The sequence below is a fragment of the Protopterus annectens genome, chromosome 4.part1, assembly GCF_019279795.1.
Source record: "Protopterus annectens isolate FY-2018-M chromosome 4.part1, PAN1.0, whole genome shotgun sequence".
Lineage (NCBI taxonomy): Eukaryota > Metazoa > Chordata > Ceratodontiformes > Protopteridae > Protopterus > Protopterus annectens.
Window position 1 is genome coordinate 542,513,944 of NC_056734.1, and position 17,888 is coordinate 542,531,831.

Here is a 17,888-nt window from a genome sequence, read left to right on the forward strand (position 1 = left end):
AAATTCTGCGCAAGGAGTTACCATCCACAAGCATGGAAAGTGGATGCCCTCTCATTCAGCTGGGAGAACCTACAAGTATACGCTTTCCCACCACTACCTCTCCTGCCAAAGGTACTCATAAAAGCCAGGCAAGAAGAGCCAAAGATGATCCTGATTGCACCAGACTGGCCACGCCAGCACTGGTACCCAATCTTAAGGAGCTTAGCACAAGAACCACCCTGGATTTTGCCTCAAATCCCACATCTGCTGACTCAGCACAACAATTAAATACTACACAGCCAGCTAAAGACCTTAAACCTAGCTGCATGGAAAATTCCTTAGTCAAGCAAGCAGTGCCTCTCTCCAAAGCTGTTATGGATGTCATTCTGGAGGCCAGAAGGCCTAGTACCAGGAAAGCCTATGTGGATAAATGGAAGAGATTCTGTGCTTGGAACCAAGCTCACAGCCTTGACGCTCTTGTCCCAAACATTCCTCGGATACTACAATACTTAACTGAGATGCTGGACAAAGGCCTCTCCTTCTCATCCATCAAGATCCACGCCTCTGCCATCTCTGCTCACTACAACACGGATCCACCAATTTTCTCTAATCCTCTTTTAAAGCAGTACCTCAGAGGGGCTAAAAACATAAGACCGCCCTGTAGAGCACCTACTCCAACCTGGGACCTCAACTTTGTTTTGGAAAAACTAACTTTACTTCCTTTTGAGCCAGCTAACACAGCAGAATTAAAATACATCTCTTGGAAAACTGCTCTGCTCCTGGCAATAACATCAGCACGAAGAGTTTCAGAATTACAGGCTCTAATGGCAGTGGAATCTTTCCTCATTTTCCACCAGGACAGGGTGTCTTTAAGAACTAACCCTATGTTTATGCCAAAGGTGTGGTATCCAGTGTGGCTCTAAACCAAACTATTCACCTGCCAACTTTTTATCCTAAACCACTGAATAAAGGGGAAAGACTACTGCACTCTTTGGACATTCACAGGCAGTTACACTTCTACTTGGACAAAACCAAAGCTTTCAGAAAATCTGAGCAATTTTTGGTAGCATATGCTGCAGGAGCACAGGGAAAAGCCATTTCAAAACAGACTATTTCAAAATGGATAGGACATTGTATACGCTTCTGCTACACATACCATGGAAAACCTGTACCTAGCAGCATTAGATCTCACTCCACCAGGGCAACAGCAACTTCAGCTGCCTACCTCAGGGGAGTACCTGCCAAGGATATTTTGGAAGCAGCAACTTGGAGTTCTGTACATACCTTCACCAAGCATTACCATCTGCCTCTATACTCTAAATCCAGAGCTGGCTTCACCACTGCACTGCTGCAGGGCCTTATAGCCACCCCTAATGCCTTATAGAACCAGCCACCCTACCTCAGCTTTGGGATTCTACCCAAGTGTAATGACTGCAGCAGTGTAACATGATGAACATAGTACAGTTTTGTACCTACCATAAATGTAGATGTTGGAGTGTATACACTGCTGCTGTCCAGGTTTACCCTCCCTCCTTCCCCTCTTAATGGCTGGTACGTACCTATGTCTTCTACCCATACTACCTATGGGGAGTATGTGCTGGTAGCTGTAAGTTGTTTTTTGCTTTTCTTATGTATGTTTTATTAACAATTGGAATTGCCTACCTATTTAGTGGCGCCTGACATCTGCGGCAAGAAAAACTGAAGAAAATGGCGTCGGCTGCATCTTGCATACCCCTGTCGCACTGACGCCGGACCAAGACTTTGCAACTCAGGCCAACTGGGGAATCGCCTGACGGCAGGATAACCCAATTGTAATGACTGCAGCAGTGTATACACTCTAACATCTACATTTATGGCAGGTACAAAACTGTACTTTATCCAGACAACTGTCAGCAGTGGCTGTTAGCATTCAGTACGAGACCAGTAACTGGATTATGTAGGCAAGTGCTAGAAGTTTGGGGGAGGGAATATAGCTTCTACTGAAATCTTACTGTTGTGACACCTTGCCTTGTGGTGTGGGGAAGCCTTTGTTAGGACTTGGTACATAGATGTAATTCCACTTATTGATACTATGTAGATATACTTCTTATAATTCTACTTTTTATTACAAGTTTCTCACTCAACAGTGCTTTTATTGAGTTTCTTTTAACTTTTCTAGCTCCAATTAAACATTCTCGTGATTTTTATAGCTATGAAGCTTATGACAGCACTTGTGAATGTGGCCTTAAATTTGAGTATCCATCAGGATAACACACAAAGGCAGTATGAAGCAGAACGGAACAAGATGGCTGGAAAAAGAGCTAATGAGCGACTGGAGTTGCTGCTACAGAAGAGGAAAGAGGTGAGGATTAATCTTTGGATACATTTTTTCTCACTCACATGCACGCAACAGGAAAAAAAAATAAACCTTGAAGAATTCATCTGATTTAAATCTTCATTCATTCCTTACTGTTAGGACTTCAGTGCCTTCCTCGGAACCGATATGGCCATTATCAAGCTTGCGCCAGCCAAAAACTCTCAGTTAAGTCCTACCCACAATGCCCCTCTCATAGTCTCTTCAGATCTCATTTGCCACGTTCCTCATCAGACATGCCAAGCTTTTCTCTCAAGCTAAGTGTAGTGTTTTTTGTGGTTTATATACATCATAACCTTTTAGTCAGTTTTCTTTTAAGCCTTTCTCCTCGTCTTTACTTTTTTATACTTCTTACCAACCCCTCTACCTTCGGTAGTTCCTTTTTTACCATCGTTGGTACTGTCCCTCTCTCCTACCTTTGGTAGACCCTTTCCTTTACCACTTGTGGTATTTCTTAGTACCATTGTTGGTACTCTTTCTGTTTGCAAAAAAAAAAATCCTCTTCTACTTACTATAACTTTGCTGCGGTTTTTGTTAAGTGGTGATTTTGGTAATTTAGTTTGTATGTTTTCATGATGTCCGACAAAACTAAATTGGGGTTTAAGCAGTGTGATAAGTGGGGCGTAAGTTGCCCAACTCAGATGGTCACGCCCGTTTATTGTTTGGGCGTTGACCATATTAATGTGTCTTGTGATATCTGCTCTGGCTTCAGCAACTGTACGTTAGCTGAACGCAAGAACAAACTCATCTTGAAGGGCATGTTGAAAGCACCCTTGTATATTATGAAACATAAGGAGAAACGTAAAGAGAGTCACTTGGTACTGACATCTCCGTCCTCTTTGGGACAGAGTCGACGCCAGACTACTTTGGCACCGTCGGCGCAGACTGCTTCGACACCGGGGTCTCTGCCTTCTCCCTCAGTGCAGAAATTTATCTTCTCACAGACTACTACTCCCGTACCTGCATCTGGGCCATCCCTGGCCACAGTACCAATGTCTTACTCTGCTTCACTTATAATGTCATCTGCTGTCCCAAAGATTGAGCACCTTGCCAGAACAAGGTATTCCCCATCTTATGACCCCCTTTTGTTGCAGCAATTTAGCCCTTTTATCGAAAGACCTGAATCTCCATCTGCAGCATCTATCAGATCCACAAGGAGTCTCTCGGAACAGGATGTAGTGAGGGTTGTGGACCAGTTGGCAACTAGAGGCTTACCGACCTAGACTAGGTCTTCCCTCCCTCTTGGAATGGAAGCTTTCCCAGCATATTCACCTGTTTAACCCTCCTCCTCCGACCTCCTCCCAGTTTCGGAGATTTTGGTACTGATGTCCATCCCGGTGCACTCTGTCTCAGCGCCGAAAGTAGAGGCTTCCCTGTCTGTTCCCATTACTCTTGGTGCCACAGCGCCTCCGGAACTGCTGCACCCTCAGAGCAAGTGACTGGGCTGTCGGCACCGTGACTTCTAGTTCGGTGTCAATTTTATTCGGTAGCGCCCTCTACGGTTCTGGCTGTGTCAGCTACCAGTCCTCTCAGAGCTCCTCGCCCAGAGGTGGGCTCGTCTGGGTGGGGTGTGACCCCAGTTCCAAGGTCGTCGTCCTCTGTACCGGACTCCCATCCCTCTTCCGGCGGGCCTGCTTTCCAAGTGATTTAGAGGGTCCTCGCTTCTACAGGCTCTCAGTTGGCACCATTGGCATCAGAACCAAACCCCCCTCTAGCATGCAGCTGTCTCAACCCCCTACTCTGGGATCTTGGGCACAGCAGCCGCAACACCTCCCCTCTGAAGACCCCACTAGGGAGCCACCCCGGAAGAAACTTTGCAAGAGCAAGCATCTAGATTCCCCCGAGGAATCCATCACCAAAGACGCAGATTACGATGAGGGAGAAGGGTCCCCACGGTCTCCCCCGGAAGACATCTCATTTGGCGATAGTCTCAAGATCCTCAATCAGAGTGGAGATTGGAAATCCTCCAACCCTTCTTCGGAGGAATTGGTGTTCTTGCAGGCTTTCCGTGCCCAACCATCTACTTCCTGGGTTACCCCCACCTGCAGAAGTGCTCATCAGGCTTATCTTGCAGCATGCCTGGAAAGCCCTGGACAATATAGGACCTGTTCCCCGTAGGCCCGATAAAATTTTGTCCACACCTGAAGACCAACCCAACTGGTCCAAGCAGCTGGTTATAGATTCGATAGTTGTGGTGGCAGCCGCTAAGAGGGAACTGGGAGAAGTTAGTTTCCCCCCCCAAACAAGGAGTCTCTGTCTATGGACAGACTGTGGAATTGGACCTTTGCTTCAGCGACCTTTGCCGTTCGGTCACTGAATTATCTGGCACACTTTACTCATCTCCAAAGAGACCTAATTTCAGAAATGTCTGCCACTTTGGCGGGGGTACTGCCTGAGCAGGTACGTGATACTTTTGCCTCTCAGCTAGCTACCCAGGAATCCATCTCGAACTCCTCGAGGCGCTTGATTTCTCACTCCACTGAGGGAGCAGCCGTATTAGGCATAGTCATGAGACATGCTTGGATGCGTTTGTGTAACTTTGCAGACTCTCAAGTCTTCCTTTGTCAATGAACCTGTTAACTAATCTTCCCCCTTTGGCCCAAAGGTAAGAGGGCAGTTCTCTTAGCGTTGCAAGAGTTCCACACATCCCTTCCTTCCGGGACCATTGCAGTTCAATCGGACAACATGTCAGTCGTTTGGTACATCAACGAATAAGCCGAAACCAGATCTTACCCCTGTGTCGGGAAGTCAGGAGAATATGGCATTGGGTGGTGCTTTCCAACCGCTTTCTCATATCAGTGCACATTCCTGGAAGCTTCAGTCTCATTGCGGACAATCTGATCACGAACATATTGGTGTCTCACGAGTGGTCCCTCAGCCTGTTTATAGCTGCTCAAATCTTCCATCGCTGTGGCAGGCTTTGCTGCGACTTGTTTGCTTCACCCCCTAAATAACAAATGCAGAAGGTACTTTGCCATGATCTGTCGTCAGTTGGAGTCACCAAGGGATGCTCTGACGCACGACTGGCCGTCTGCTCTACTGTACTCCTGTCCCCCGTTTCCCTTCGTCCCAAAATTTTTACAGAAAGCCCAACGGTTGAGAAACAGTGATCCTCATTGCCCCTTATTGGCCCCATCTAGTCTGCTTCCCTTACGCCTCACCTGATCCACAGCCCATGGATCCTGGATCAGTCTCAAGAACTTCTGACTCACCCTCAGGGATTGATTCACTCCAGTCTCCACAGGCTCAAGCTCACAGCTTGGTTTTCCACTTCCGATGATGCCCAGGCTACCTGATATTTCATCCCCTGTTTGCTCTGTTATCCCCAATAAATCCTTTCTAGATGCAGAAAAATCCTTATCAAAATTTATCTGGTTTCCCAAGTCTACTAGAATCAAATATGATAAGCTTGTGCTTCCAAAAACTAAAGGGAGACTGAGATTACTTGATCTTAAACTGTATCATAGCATTATCACTTCATATAAATTATATCAGATAATAAACTTTGATTGTAGATCTCCAAATTGGTCACATCTATGGATTAAGATCTTGAATGAACAACTTAAATCGCTTGGCTTCAATCCTAAAATGCTACTATTCTTAGAAATTAACCCAAAGTCTCTCTGCGTCAAAAACTTGCATCCTCTAAACATATGAGTTTAGTTACCCAAAAATTATTCAAGTCAATCCAGCTTTGTAAAGCCCTTCCCTTCCTACAACCCCTTCATTTAAATCCTAATTTATTAATAAATAACCAATTAACCTGAAAGAATTCCCCCTAATAAGGGATCTTAACGTTTGGGAGATTTATAAATGGAAAGGAACTAGTATTTCATAAATAAGACCGCAGCTAAAGCTCACCAAAAATTATACTACCATCCTTAATTTGATATGCCATCTCATAAACACTAAATTCACATCAGATAACTTAGACATGCAGGAAATTAGCCTAGCTAATTTAATGCTTAAAAAACCCAGATACCAAAGGTAAGACAATTTCTAGAACATATAAACTGGTAATGAATAGAAAATTTCAGAGCTCTATTCTATTCTCACCTTATTGGCAAGATAAATCCCCACAAATTAATGAGCAAACCAAAAAAGAAACCGTAGAAAATATGGTCAAGTTTGTTCCTTTCAGAAAGTTGTTGTACACTCAGGTAATGATAAATAATAACGCCTAGTTCACACCAATGAAACTTAGTAAATTTAATTCCAAATTCTCACCCATATGCCCGCATTGCCCCAATCAAACTGCAGATATTCTTCATGTCATGTGGGAATGTAAGAAGGTACACAACCTCTGGTGCTTCCTAAGGGCTAGATTAGAAAAAAATGTGATACGAAAAAAGTACTCTATCATGGGAGATGGCTATATTACACGTTAATATAAACAAGTTATCAAAAATTCTAAAACAGGTATTCATCACAATATGTACACTCATAATGTTCTACATTACAAAAAAATTGGTTAATCACAGCCCCCTCTCACATGGGAAGAATTTAGCAACTTAGCAGTTAAGTATATTAGTTCCCACAAGTTAATATACTCAACCACTAAAAAAGAATACTACCACAATTACTGGCAGTGCCTGCTTGATGTCATTCTTAAGTGATAAAAACACCTAGTATCTTTAGATTAGTATTTTGTCTGCTCCCTAATTGCATTATATCTCTCAAGATGTTCTTCGTGTTTCAGTGTTGGTCATTACATTTGGGTAATCCTGCTGGCAGGTTGCCCTCAGCCGGTCTGAATTCCAAAGTCCTGGGTCCTGCTTCGGCTGCCGTCGCCCCCTCCCTGACATCAGGCCGTCAGGGGTACAAAAGAAGCAGCCGACACCATTTTCTTCAGTGTTTCTTGACGCACGGTGCCCGAAGCAGAAGCAGTTCGCAAGTGCCGGTCGGCCGACTCCTGAAATTTTCGTGTTTGCGTTTCAGAACCGAAGTCTTCAATAAAGCTAAGTACCCCGTTGGGGAAACTTTTTTCTTGCTCCAGACAGATGTCAGAAAAAGTTAATAATTGTATTACTTGTTGAAAGCAAATACCTCATAAGTATTTTCATTCTTACTGTATTCCTTGCCTAGGCCCTGATCGCAATGTTTCTGGCTGTCGGTTTTGTGCTAGATTTAACCAAAGCACTATTAAGCGTCTGTATACTTTTGCTTTAAAGTATTTTGGTAGCAGGTTTAATTATCCTAAAATGTCGTCGGATAGCCATCCGATTACCGGAGTTTACAAAAAACGCAAAGAAAAGGATAGAGAAAAACAACCGAGGCCCAAGATCGATGACGAAGCTTCTCCTAAGCCAGTCGCCTGTTCTCAGTGAGGCACTTTCGCAGCCTCTGACACCCGCTACTTTAGAGTTGCAGGCCGCTACAGACTCCCACGTGGAGTCGGCCATGCCACTGGATACTCAAAGTATTGGAGCCTCGGACGCTAATTCCTCAGATGGGTCTGGAGCCGCTGAACACGTACCAGCTTCTGAGGGTGTGTACAGATCACAACATCTTTACATTAAAACTACTTCAGCTTCAAAGACAAAGACTAAAGCAGCTTCTAAAGCAAAGAAACAAACTCAAGAGCCACGTGTACAGGCCTCTATGCACAAAAAACAGATTATCAAGATGGCCGAAGATCTGATTACCTTGATCAGGGGTTCTCACCCCCCTCCTGATAAGAGGCCTAGGCAAGAGACTGACTCTGAATCTTCAGATCAGGTTTCTATTTCTACTGATTCCTCTTCTGATCAGGGATATTCTTTACCCCCCTATGAGGATTCTGATGCTGAAGAATCTATACCTTCAGTGACCCCTCCTGAGGATTATTCCTTTGGGGGAAACCTTGCCTACCATGATGGAGCATTTTCACTGGGAAAGTCAAGATTTTTCAGAATCTAAAAAGAGTCTCAGGGATTTCCTTTTACTACCACAGCACAGGCCTCTAGCCATTCCCCCTGTGTTGGACGTTGTAGATGGTGTTTTCGGAGTCTAGTTTGACCCCTGACTCCTTACCTCCAGCTCCTGTTAAGCCTTACAGATATTACAGGGTTCCAGACTCGCACAAATTTCTTTTCAAAATCTTGCTGCTGATCCAGAAACTATTTCTCAGGGACCCGAGGGAGTTCAGGCCTCTACAGCAAAAACCCAACCCCCTCTGACAGAGATTCAAGGGCACTGGATAGATGGGGAAAAAAGGTTTACACATCTGCACCTTTGGCTGTAAGGGCCTTAAACTGTCAGATGTAATGGGATCCTATCTCGCCTACATTCACAACATATGGGTTCGGAGCCGATCCATCGGCTCCGACTCGGCAACTAATACACTAGCACGAAGTCTCTCATTGGCTGGGCTACTCCCTATCCCAGGATGCACTACACCTGCTTCCCCAGATCTCGTTTGCCGCTTAACAAGCTGGACGTGGTCTCGACTTGGCTGGAGCTAAGTGGTTATTTTTACCTTATTGGTCCTTGACCTAGGGAATTTTTGTCCATATTAACCAAACAGCTGTTTTAACAGCTATTTCTTGCTATTTCTGATTGTTTTTTGTTGAGTGCTTGTTTTCAGAAATTTAATTTGTTCAGTCGGGCAAGGCCCGTTTAAGTTAGAGGGCCTTTGCCCTACCTTTGAGTGCTAATTGTTTTTTATTTACTTTTGGTTAGTTGTTTTTCGGGCAAAGCCCGTTTAAATTAGAGGGCTTTGGGCCGTTTTTCTTGTTTCAAATTGTTGTGGTAAACTGTCACCAGTACTCGCGCCAGTGTGTCTCGCGCTTTTCAGTTGGCGCATTTTGTGTGTAGTGCTATACTTGTGGTGATAGAGTAGTATTTCCTTAGAGTTGTACTTGTTGTGGCCTATATCATGTCTAAGGAACAAAAGTCAGGTTTTAAAAAATGCACTCGGTGCAAATATAAAATGTCCATTACAGACAGTCATTCAATATGTGTTTATTGTTTGGGGCCGAAACATCTGCAAGAGACTTGTAGCGTCTGTCATGCGTTCTCATCTAGAGTTCTTCAAGAACGCAAAAACAAATTAATATTGAAAGGGCTTATCAAGCCTTCCTTTGAGGAAGCCTTAGATCTACCTATTGCTTCCAAAAAGAAAAGATTGTCGGCTCCGACAAGTCCGTCGGAGCCGACTTCTAAAAAGACAAAATTGACCTCTTCTTCCTCGGCTCCACTGACTTTGGGGCCGAGGGTCGAAGGGTCTGCCTCGATACCTCCTACCTCGGCTCCATTGCTGTCGGAGCCGCAGGTTGGAGTATCGAGAGGTGAATCACCTCCATCGGTTCCAATGGCTTCGGAGCCGGTGGAAGTGTGCAGCTCAGACTCTTCCCCCTCTGCTCCGGAGAAGGCTCCTTCGGTGCCGATGGTGGTCCATGCTGTGGTGGAGTCGGCGCCGATAGCGTTGGAGCCATTTCGGAGCCGGTCCCCTTCTCTCTCGGAGCCGAGAGGAAAGTCTTCTTGATTGTCTACCTCCTCTAAATCATCGAGACTTTCAGATTCGGACCTGGATAGGGTTTTACAGAGGCTATTCCAATCTCCAGTGTTTACTAAATTGGTCTCGGCTCCAGCACAGTTAGCTTCGGAGCCGATCCCCCCTCCAACACATTCGATTCCTCTTCCAACCTCCTCAGAGCCGTTGGAGTCGGTGGTGGTGGAGCAAAGCGGAGCCATACGGTCGGAGCAGAGACCCCTTCGAGGTCTCTCTGTTCCGACTGTGCTTCCTACCCTGTCCTCCGGTTCAGGGTTTGGTACTGCAACCTCTTCAGCCGGGCCCGAGGGGAATACTTTGGGATTGGGTGCTTCGGTGCCTAGTCTTCCTCTCGGAGCATCGGCTGCTGGAATTCCCAGTGCCATCATGGCCTCTAGACCAGTGACCTCCTTGGATTCTGGAGGTCCGGCCTTTGAGGCCATGAGGAGCGCGCTGGCCATGCCTTTGCCGGTTCAGCAAGATTCTACCTCACCGTCCCTAGATTTGGAGACTGGTGCCTCTGTTGTGTTGCAGCCCCAGGGCCTGAGGATACCCCCATCGGGTTCCCTTTCCGGTGGTCCGTCCGAAACTGCTTCGGACGAACCCCACGGAAGAAATTGTGTAAGAGGAAGCACGTAGACTCCCAAGATGAGTCTATTACATCGGATACTGACCTCGATGACGCAGAAGGGTCCCCCAAATCATCTTCGGATGATATCTCCTTCTCAGATATCTTGGAGATTCTGAGACAGAGAGGTGACTGGCAAGCCAAAACCCCTTCAGCTGAGGAGTCAGTCTTCCTCAAGGCCTTTGGGGCCCAGCCTTCCGCCTCCTGGGTGTCTCCGCCTTGATGAACTCCTTGATTTGGTTTCTCAAGGGTGTGGGAACACCCTGATTCTGTGGAACCGGTGCCTGCGAGGCCCAATAAATTTTGTCAGCCCCCCCCCAGAAGGAATTTCTCACAAAGGGTGTGCCTGTAGATGCTTTGGTGGTGGCTTCTGCCACACAGCAGGACGTGGCAGAGGCTTCGACGTCTATTCATCCTCCTAATAAGGATTCTAGGAGTATGGATAGGTGCGGAAGCGTACCCTGTCCTCAGCGGCCTTTACCTTACGGTCGCTGAACTACTTATGTCATTTTACGAGGCTCCAAAGGGATCTTCTCAAAGAGCTAAATGACTCTCTTGTTGGTAACCTACCTGAGGCGCTGGCCCCGACTGTTGGCGCACAGATGACTACCCTCTTTTCTATTGTTAACTCGTCCATGAGGCTCATTTCATATGCGGCGGAAGGGGCGAGTAGAGCAGCGGGAACAGGCGTTGCCCTCAGGAGACAAGCCTGGTTACGCTTGTGTTCGTTCACGGAGGCCTTCAAGTCTTCCTTCGCCGACGCCCCTTTGATGGGTCATCTTTGTTTGGACCCAAGGTGAAGGACACACTAACTCGGTGCGAGCAGGAGGGCAAGACTTTGACTGCCGTTGGGGCCCGATTTTCCGCTCCTTCCAGGCCTTACCCCAAGGCTGGGAGAGGAGGGAAAATGTGGTTTAGAAAATCTCAAAAGTCTTTCCCTACTCCACCCAGTGATTCCCCCTCCAGAGGCAGGGGGGGGGGAATTTTGGAAGACGCCGCCACAGAGGTGGCAGAGGCCCCTGTAACTCTGGAGACCGCGATTCCTTTCGTGGTTCTTCATACAACCAGCGTTCCTGAGTTGTTGCCCGACTGTGCAACTCCGGAGCCAGTCGGGGGTCGCTTTGCGGCGCACCCACAAGCTTGGGAATCCATAACAAGCGATCAGTGGGTGCTTCGCATTATTACCGGAGGATATATCATCCCCTTCAACAAACCCCCCCTTTCTTTAAGGGAAATCCCGGACGTACCACCCAGTCAGCGGGATCAGGCAGCATTAGAGGTTTCAAAGCTGCTAGAAAAAAGAGCCATCCAGCCTGTCCCCATCGACCAGATCGGATCAGGAACTTACTCAAAATTTGGTACCAAAAAAGACAGGGGACTTCAGGCCCATTTTGGACCTCAGTTCATTGAATCGTTTCGTAAAGAAGTCCAAATTCCGAATGGTCACACTTCAATCTATTCTTCCGTTACTGGAAAAAGATGCATGGATGTGCTCCATAGATCTCCAGGACGCTTACTATCACATTCCCATAGCTCAAGAGTCCAGGAGACATTTACGCTTCCGCCTCGGAGTCAGTCATTTCCAATTCCGAGCACTGCCCTTTGGTCTCACCACAGCCCCCAGGGTGTTCACCAAGTGTCTGGCAGTGGTAACTGCTCACCTGAGAAGTCTGGGATTCCAGGTGTTTCCTTATCTAGACGACTGGCTCCTTACTGCCACCTGCGAGCATCTACAACTCCAAGCGCTCAGAGCCACGTTCACCTTGGGCCGTTTCTTGGGGATCACGTTCAATTTGCAAAAATCTGTACTACAGCCATCTCAGCGTATTACTTTCATAGGCGCAGACTTAGACACAAAAAGAATGCGCTCCTATTTACCGGCAGCAAGAATTCAGGTCTTACAAGATCAAGTCAAATCCTGTCTCCCCCTACAAAGAGCCCCGGCCCATCGGATCCTACAACTGTTGGGCTCGATGGCGTCGACCATACTTTTAGTTCCCTTGGCCAGACTTCACATGCGAATTTTACAATGGCTACTGTCGGTTCAATGGTCTTATCAGGAACTTCCCTTGAACCACTTAATCATAATCACGGAAAGTTGCCGTCGAGATCTGCATTGGTGGCTTCTCCAATCAAATCTCGACCAGGGCGACCCTTCATACCTCAACGTCCGTTGCCACTGTGACTACGGACGCCTCCCAGGTAGGGTGGGGGGGTCATTACCTGGACAGGTCGGTCCAAGGCACATGGCAGATCCAGGAAACACATTTGCATATCAATGTCCTGGAGATGAGAGCGGTACTATTGGTACTCCAAGCTCTCCATCACGCTCTCCCACAGGGCCCGATTACTATCCTATCCGACAATATGTCGGTGGTGTGGTACATAAACAAGCAAGGTGGAACCAAGTCTTACCCACTATGCAGAGAAGCCATGAGACTTTGGCACTGGGCGGTAGCTACCAACCGCTTTCTAATGGCAACGCACATACCGGGGAAGTCCAATGTGATTGCGGACAGATTAAGCAGGACCATTCTTTTATCCCACGAGTGGTCCCTCAACCAGGGTATAGCTGCGAAAATATTCTACAGATGGGGTCTTCCTTGCTGCGACCTGTTTGCCAGCCCTCACAATGCGAAATGCAGAGAGTTCTTCACACTGTTTCCTTCTCAGGGACAGATTCCCAGGGACGCTCTGACTCACATTTGGCCCCCCGGTCTTCTCTATGCCTTCCCTCCGTTCCCCCTCCTACCGAGGGTGATACAGAAGGCCATTTACATGGAGAGCGAGATGATTTTGATTGCCCCGCACTGGCCTCGTCAAGTTTGGTTTCCTTTCCTACAGAGGCATGCGATAGAAGGTCCATGGTTTCTGGATCCGGTGCCAGACCTGTTGACTCATCAGTCAGGACGGCTTCATCCGTCTCTCAGGTCCCTGAAGTTGGCAGCATGGTTACTCCACTTCCATCCTTAGTCCGAGACAATGCTCTTTCGCCGGACGTGGTCCACATACTGTCTTCTTCTCATAAACCTTCCACCATCAAGCTTTATTCCAGTAAATGGAAAAGGTTTGCCTTCTGGGCTCAAGAACGGGGTATAGATCCCCTCACTTCACCAGTATCGGAGGTTCTGAATTTTCTGGCTTCCCTTTTTCAGTCGGGCTCTTCAGTTTCTACCATTAAGGTTCAGTTAGCGGCGATCTCTAATTTTCATGCTTCATTTGAACCTTCATTGATGTCTCTCAAACTTTGTAAGGCCTTCCTTAAAGGGGCTTGGCTCCTTAGGCCTCCTTTATCTCATCCTGTCCCCCCTTGGGATTTGAATATGGTTCTTGCTGCCCTAACTGCCCGTCCTTTCGAACCAGCTGCTACTTGTGATTTAAAATTTCTGTCTTGGAAAACGGCCTTTTTAGTAGCCATAACATCTGCTAGGCGAGTTTCAGAACTTCAAGCTCTTTGTTCTGATCCTCCCTATTTGATTTTTCACAAGCATAGAGTTTCATTGAAATTAAACCCTGCATTTATACCAAAAGTGGCCTCCTCTTTCTGTATGCAACAAACTATAGAACTCCCTGTCTTTTTCCCAGAATTCTCTAATAACGCAGAATATACTTTGCATCAATTGGACGTACATAGACAACTGCATTTTTATTTGAATAGAACCGCTCAAACGCAGAAATCAAATCAATTATTTGTTTCCTTTGCAGTGAACAAATTGGGTCAACCAGTAACAAAAACCTCCATATCTAAATGGATTAAAGATTGTATCATTTTTATTTATTCACAGGCTAACAAAGACCTCCCCTTTCCAGTCAAGGCTCATTCTACCAGGGCAATGGCTACTTCCGTAGCTTTTCACTCCAAGTTATCAATAGATGATATTTGTGCTGCAGCAACCTGGACTTCTCCGCACACTTTCATTTCTCATTACAAATTGGATGTGGTTTCTCGAGGCAGAGCTTCCTTTGGTTCCACAGTTCTCAGGAGTGTGTTCCAATGAGCCACCCGGGATATAGGTGCTAGGGACGCTGTCCTATATGTTGTGAATGTAGGCGAGATAGGATCCCATTACATCTTTTAGTTATGTACTTACCATAACTTCGGATGTATGGGATCCATCTCGCCTACATTCATAAGTACCCACCCTCCTTCCCCCTTCCATTCGGATTTAGAGGAGCTGTAGTCTCTTTTTTCTTGGAGATCTTTCTTGAAGAACTTTAGTTGGTTATAGTGACTACTATTTTTCTGTGTTTGCATGGATGTATGAAAGCGAACAAACAAGATCTGGGGAAGCAGGTGTAGTGCATCCTGGGATAGGGAGTAGCCCAGCCAATGAGAGACTTCGTGCTAGTGTATTAGTTGCCGAGTCGGAGCCGATGGATCGGCTCCGAACCCATATGTTGTGAATGTAGGCGAGATGGATCCCATACATCCGAAGTTATGGTAAGTACATAACTAAAAGTTTCATATGTTCAAGTATAGGCAACATCTCATGGAATTGCTTAAACAGAAAATGGTGTTAAATTCTGAATGTGCTGAAAACAAGGAAATGCAGGATTTATTGCATGCAGCTGAACAAGCTGGAAAGCATACTTTGCAATGTGGTTTTGATTCTTTGCAGGCCTCCTGCAGGGCCGCAGTTACGGGTTCTGTAATTAGGAGGCATGCTTGGTTAAAGGAACAAAATCTGCCTGATCATGTTAGTTAAGTTACTAGATGCACCTTTACAGCATGATACTTTGTTTGGTGCTAAGGCAGAAGAGGTTTTAAAGAAATTGTAATACAAAGCTAAATCTATGCAAACTGTTAAGTTTTACAAGTACAGCCACCTAGGTTTAGTCGACACTGGCCTACAAAAAATTGGTCCTTTCCTGCGTCAGACAGACCTCAAAGGGGCAGATCCAGACGCCCAAGGGGTAGATCCCAGGCGCAAGGTTCTTATAGGTCAAAGCAATGGGGTGCTTCTACCTCCAAAGCTGGAGAAGATAAAGCATAAACATACAGAAAGCAGTCCCACTGACTTTCCCCTGCCTGCACCAGGCACTTATCTTCTGGCAGCACCCTTAGGGGGAGAATTAGCACTTTTTGCTCAAAATTGGCACATTATATCCCAGTACATATGGGTTCTAAATATAGTGTCACAAGGCTACAAATTCCATTTCCATACTCTGCCAAAGGCAAACGACTGGCCAGATCTGCCAAAAAATCAATGGGCAGAGGCACAAAAACAAGTTTCATCCCTCATGGACATGGGGGACATTCAGCAAGTACCAGAGCAAGAGCAGGGACAAGGATTTTACTCTACTGTTCTTGGTACCCAGAAAGGGCAAGGCCTGGAGGCAGATACTGGACCTATCTATTCTGAAAACATTCCTGGATATTCCAAAATTCAAAATGTTGACTTTGCAGCAGCTTCTGCCCATGCTGGGCAAGAACGCTGGGATTGTGACTTTAGACCTAAAAAAGGCATACCTGCATGTTCCAATCAGACAGTTGTGCAGAAGACCCCTCACATTCAAGGCTGGCTCAATACATTACCAATTCTCTGCACTGCCCTTTGGCTTATCTACTACACCCAGGATCTTTACAAAGTGCCTGGCAGCAGTAATTGCATTTTGCAGACAAAGAGGAATACAAATATACCCTTACTTGGACGACTGTCTAATTCAAGCAGAGAATAAGGACATTCTTCTTCAACATCTGGCATTTGTGAAAAGACTTCTAACATGCCTAGGGTACACAGTCAACGAAAAGAAATTAAAACTTGTACCCACTCAAGATATAACATTCCTGGGTGCAAGCTTGAATACAGCTGCCCAGATGGTTTATCTCACGCCAGACAAACAAAGGCAACTGACTACCTATTTCACAATGTTGGCAACAAAGGCCCAGTTATCTGCAAGAAAAATTCTGCAGGCTTTGAGCTTCATGGCATCCTGCAGCCTTACTAATTCCATATGCAAGACTGCATATGAGGAAATTTCAGTGGTACCTAAAAAGTGTTTGGACTCAACATTGCCACAGCCTGGAAACAATGAATGTTTGTGTTTCACTGTTGCAGTCATTACACTTGGGTTATCCTGCTGGCTGGCTACCAGCAGTCGGCCTGAATTCCAAAGTCTTGGTCTGGCATCTGTTGCTGTCACCTCTTCCCTGACGTCAGTGCGCCAGGGGTATAAAAGATGCAGCCAACGCCATTTTCTTCTGTCTTTCTTGCGCAGTGCCCGAAGCAAAAGCAGTTCGCAAGTGCCAGTCGGCTGACTCCTGAGATTTTCGTGTTAGAATTTCAGATCCGAAGTCTTCATTTAAACCCAAGTACCCCGTTGGGGAAACTTTTTTCTTGCTCCAGACTGATGTCAGAAAAAGTTAAAAATTGTATTTCTTGTGGGAAGCAAATACCTCATCAGGACTTCCATTCTTATTGTATTCCTTGCCTAGGCCCTGATCACGATGTTTCTAATTGTAGGTTTTGTGCTAGATTTAACCAACGCACTATTAAGCGTTGGCACAATTTTGCATTTCACACTTTGGCCGAAGATTTAATTGCACAATGTCGTCGGATAGCCATCCAACTACCGCAATTCACAAGAAACACAAGGAAATGGACAGGCATCAGAGGTCCAAAACTGGCGGCAAGGCTTCTTCTAAGCCATTTGCCGGTTCTCAGTGAGGCGCTTTCGCAGCCCCTGACGCCTGCTACCTAAGAGCCGCAGGCCGCGTCTGACTCCCACGTGGAGCCGACTATGCCGCAGGAAACTCAAGGTATTGGACACTCGGAAAATATCCCTTCGGATGAGTCCGGAGCCACTGAGCAGGCATCGGCTTCTGAGGGTGTTTTCAGGCCTACACAGTTGTATGTAAAACTGACTTCAGCTTCAAAGGCAAAGACTAAAGCTCCACTAAAGTCAAAGAAACAAGTACAGCAATCTCATGGACAGGCCTCCATGTCTAAAAAACAGATGCTCAAAATGGCCGAAGACCTAATTACTTTGATCAGGGGTTCCCATCCCCCTCCTGATAAGAGGCCTAGGCAAGAGACAGAATATGAATCTTCAGATCATGTTTCCATTTCCTCTGATTCCTCTTCTGAACATGAATACTCTATTCCTCCCTATGAGGATTCTGATGCTGAAGAATCTATCCCTTCAGCCTCTCCTCCTGAGGATTATTCTTTTGGGGAAACCCTGCATACCATGAGGGAGCACTTCCACTGTGAGAGCCAAGACTACTCAGAATCTAAGAAAAGGCTTATAGACTTCCTTTTACTTCCTCAGCACAGGCCTCTTGCTATTCCTCCTGTTTTATTCATTGTAGATGATGTATTTTCAGAGTCCAGACTGTCTCCAGACTCTTTACCTCCAGCACCTGTTAAGCCAGGCAGGTACTACAGGGTTCCAGATTCCCATAAATTTCTTGATAAAAACCCTGCTGCTGACCCAGAAACTATATCTCGGGGTCC

The 17,888-nt window shown here is 46.2% G+C and overlaps 1 protein-coding gene across 1 annotated transcript in view; it reads left to right on the plus strand.

Moving 5' to 3' along the window:
* STAG1 (stromal antigen 1) overlaps positions 1 to 17,888 on the plus strand; it is a 2,620,144-nt gene that overhangs the window by 459,886 nt on the left and 2,142,370 nt on the right. Inside the window, exon 5 of the mRNA XM_044070350.1 lies at positions 2,169 to 2,320. Coding sequence (XP_043926285.1) covers positions 2,169 to 2,320 — 152 coding nt within the window. The remainder of the gene's footprint in view (positions 1 to 2,168; positions 2,321 to 17,888) is intronic.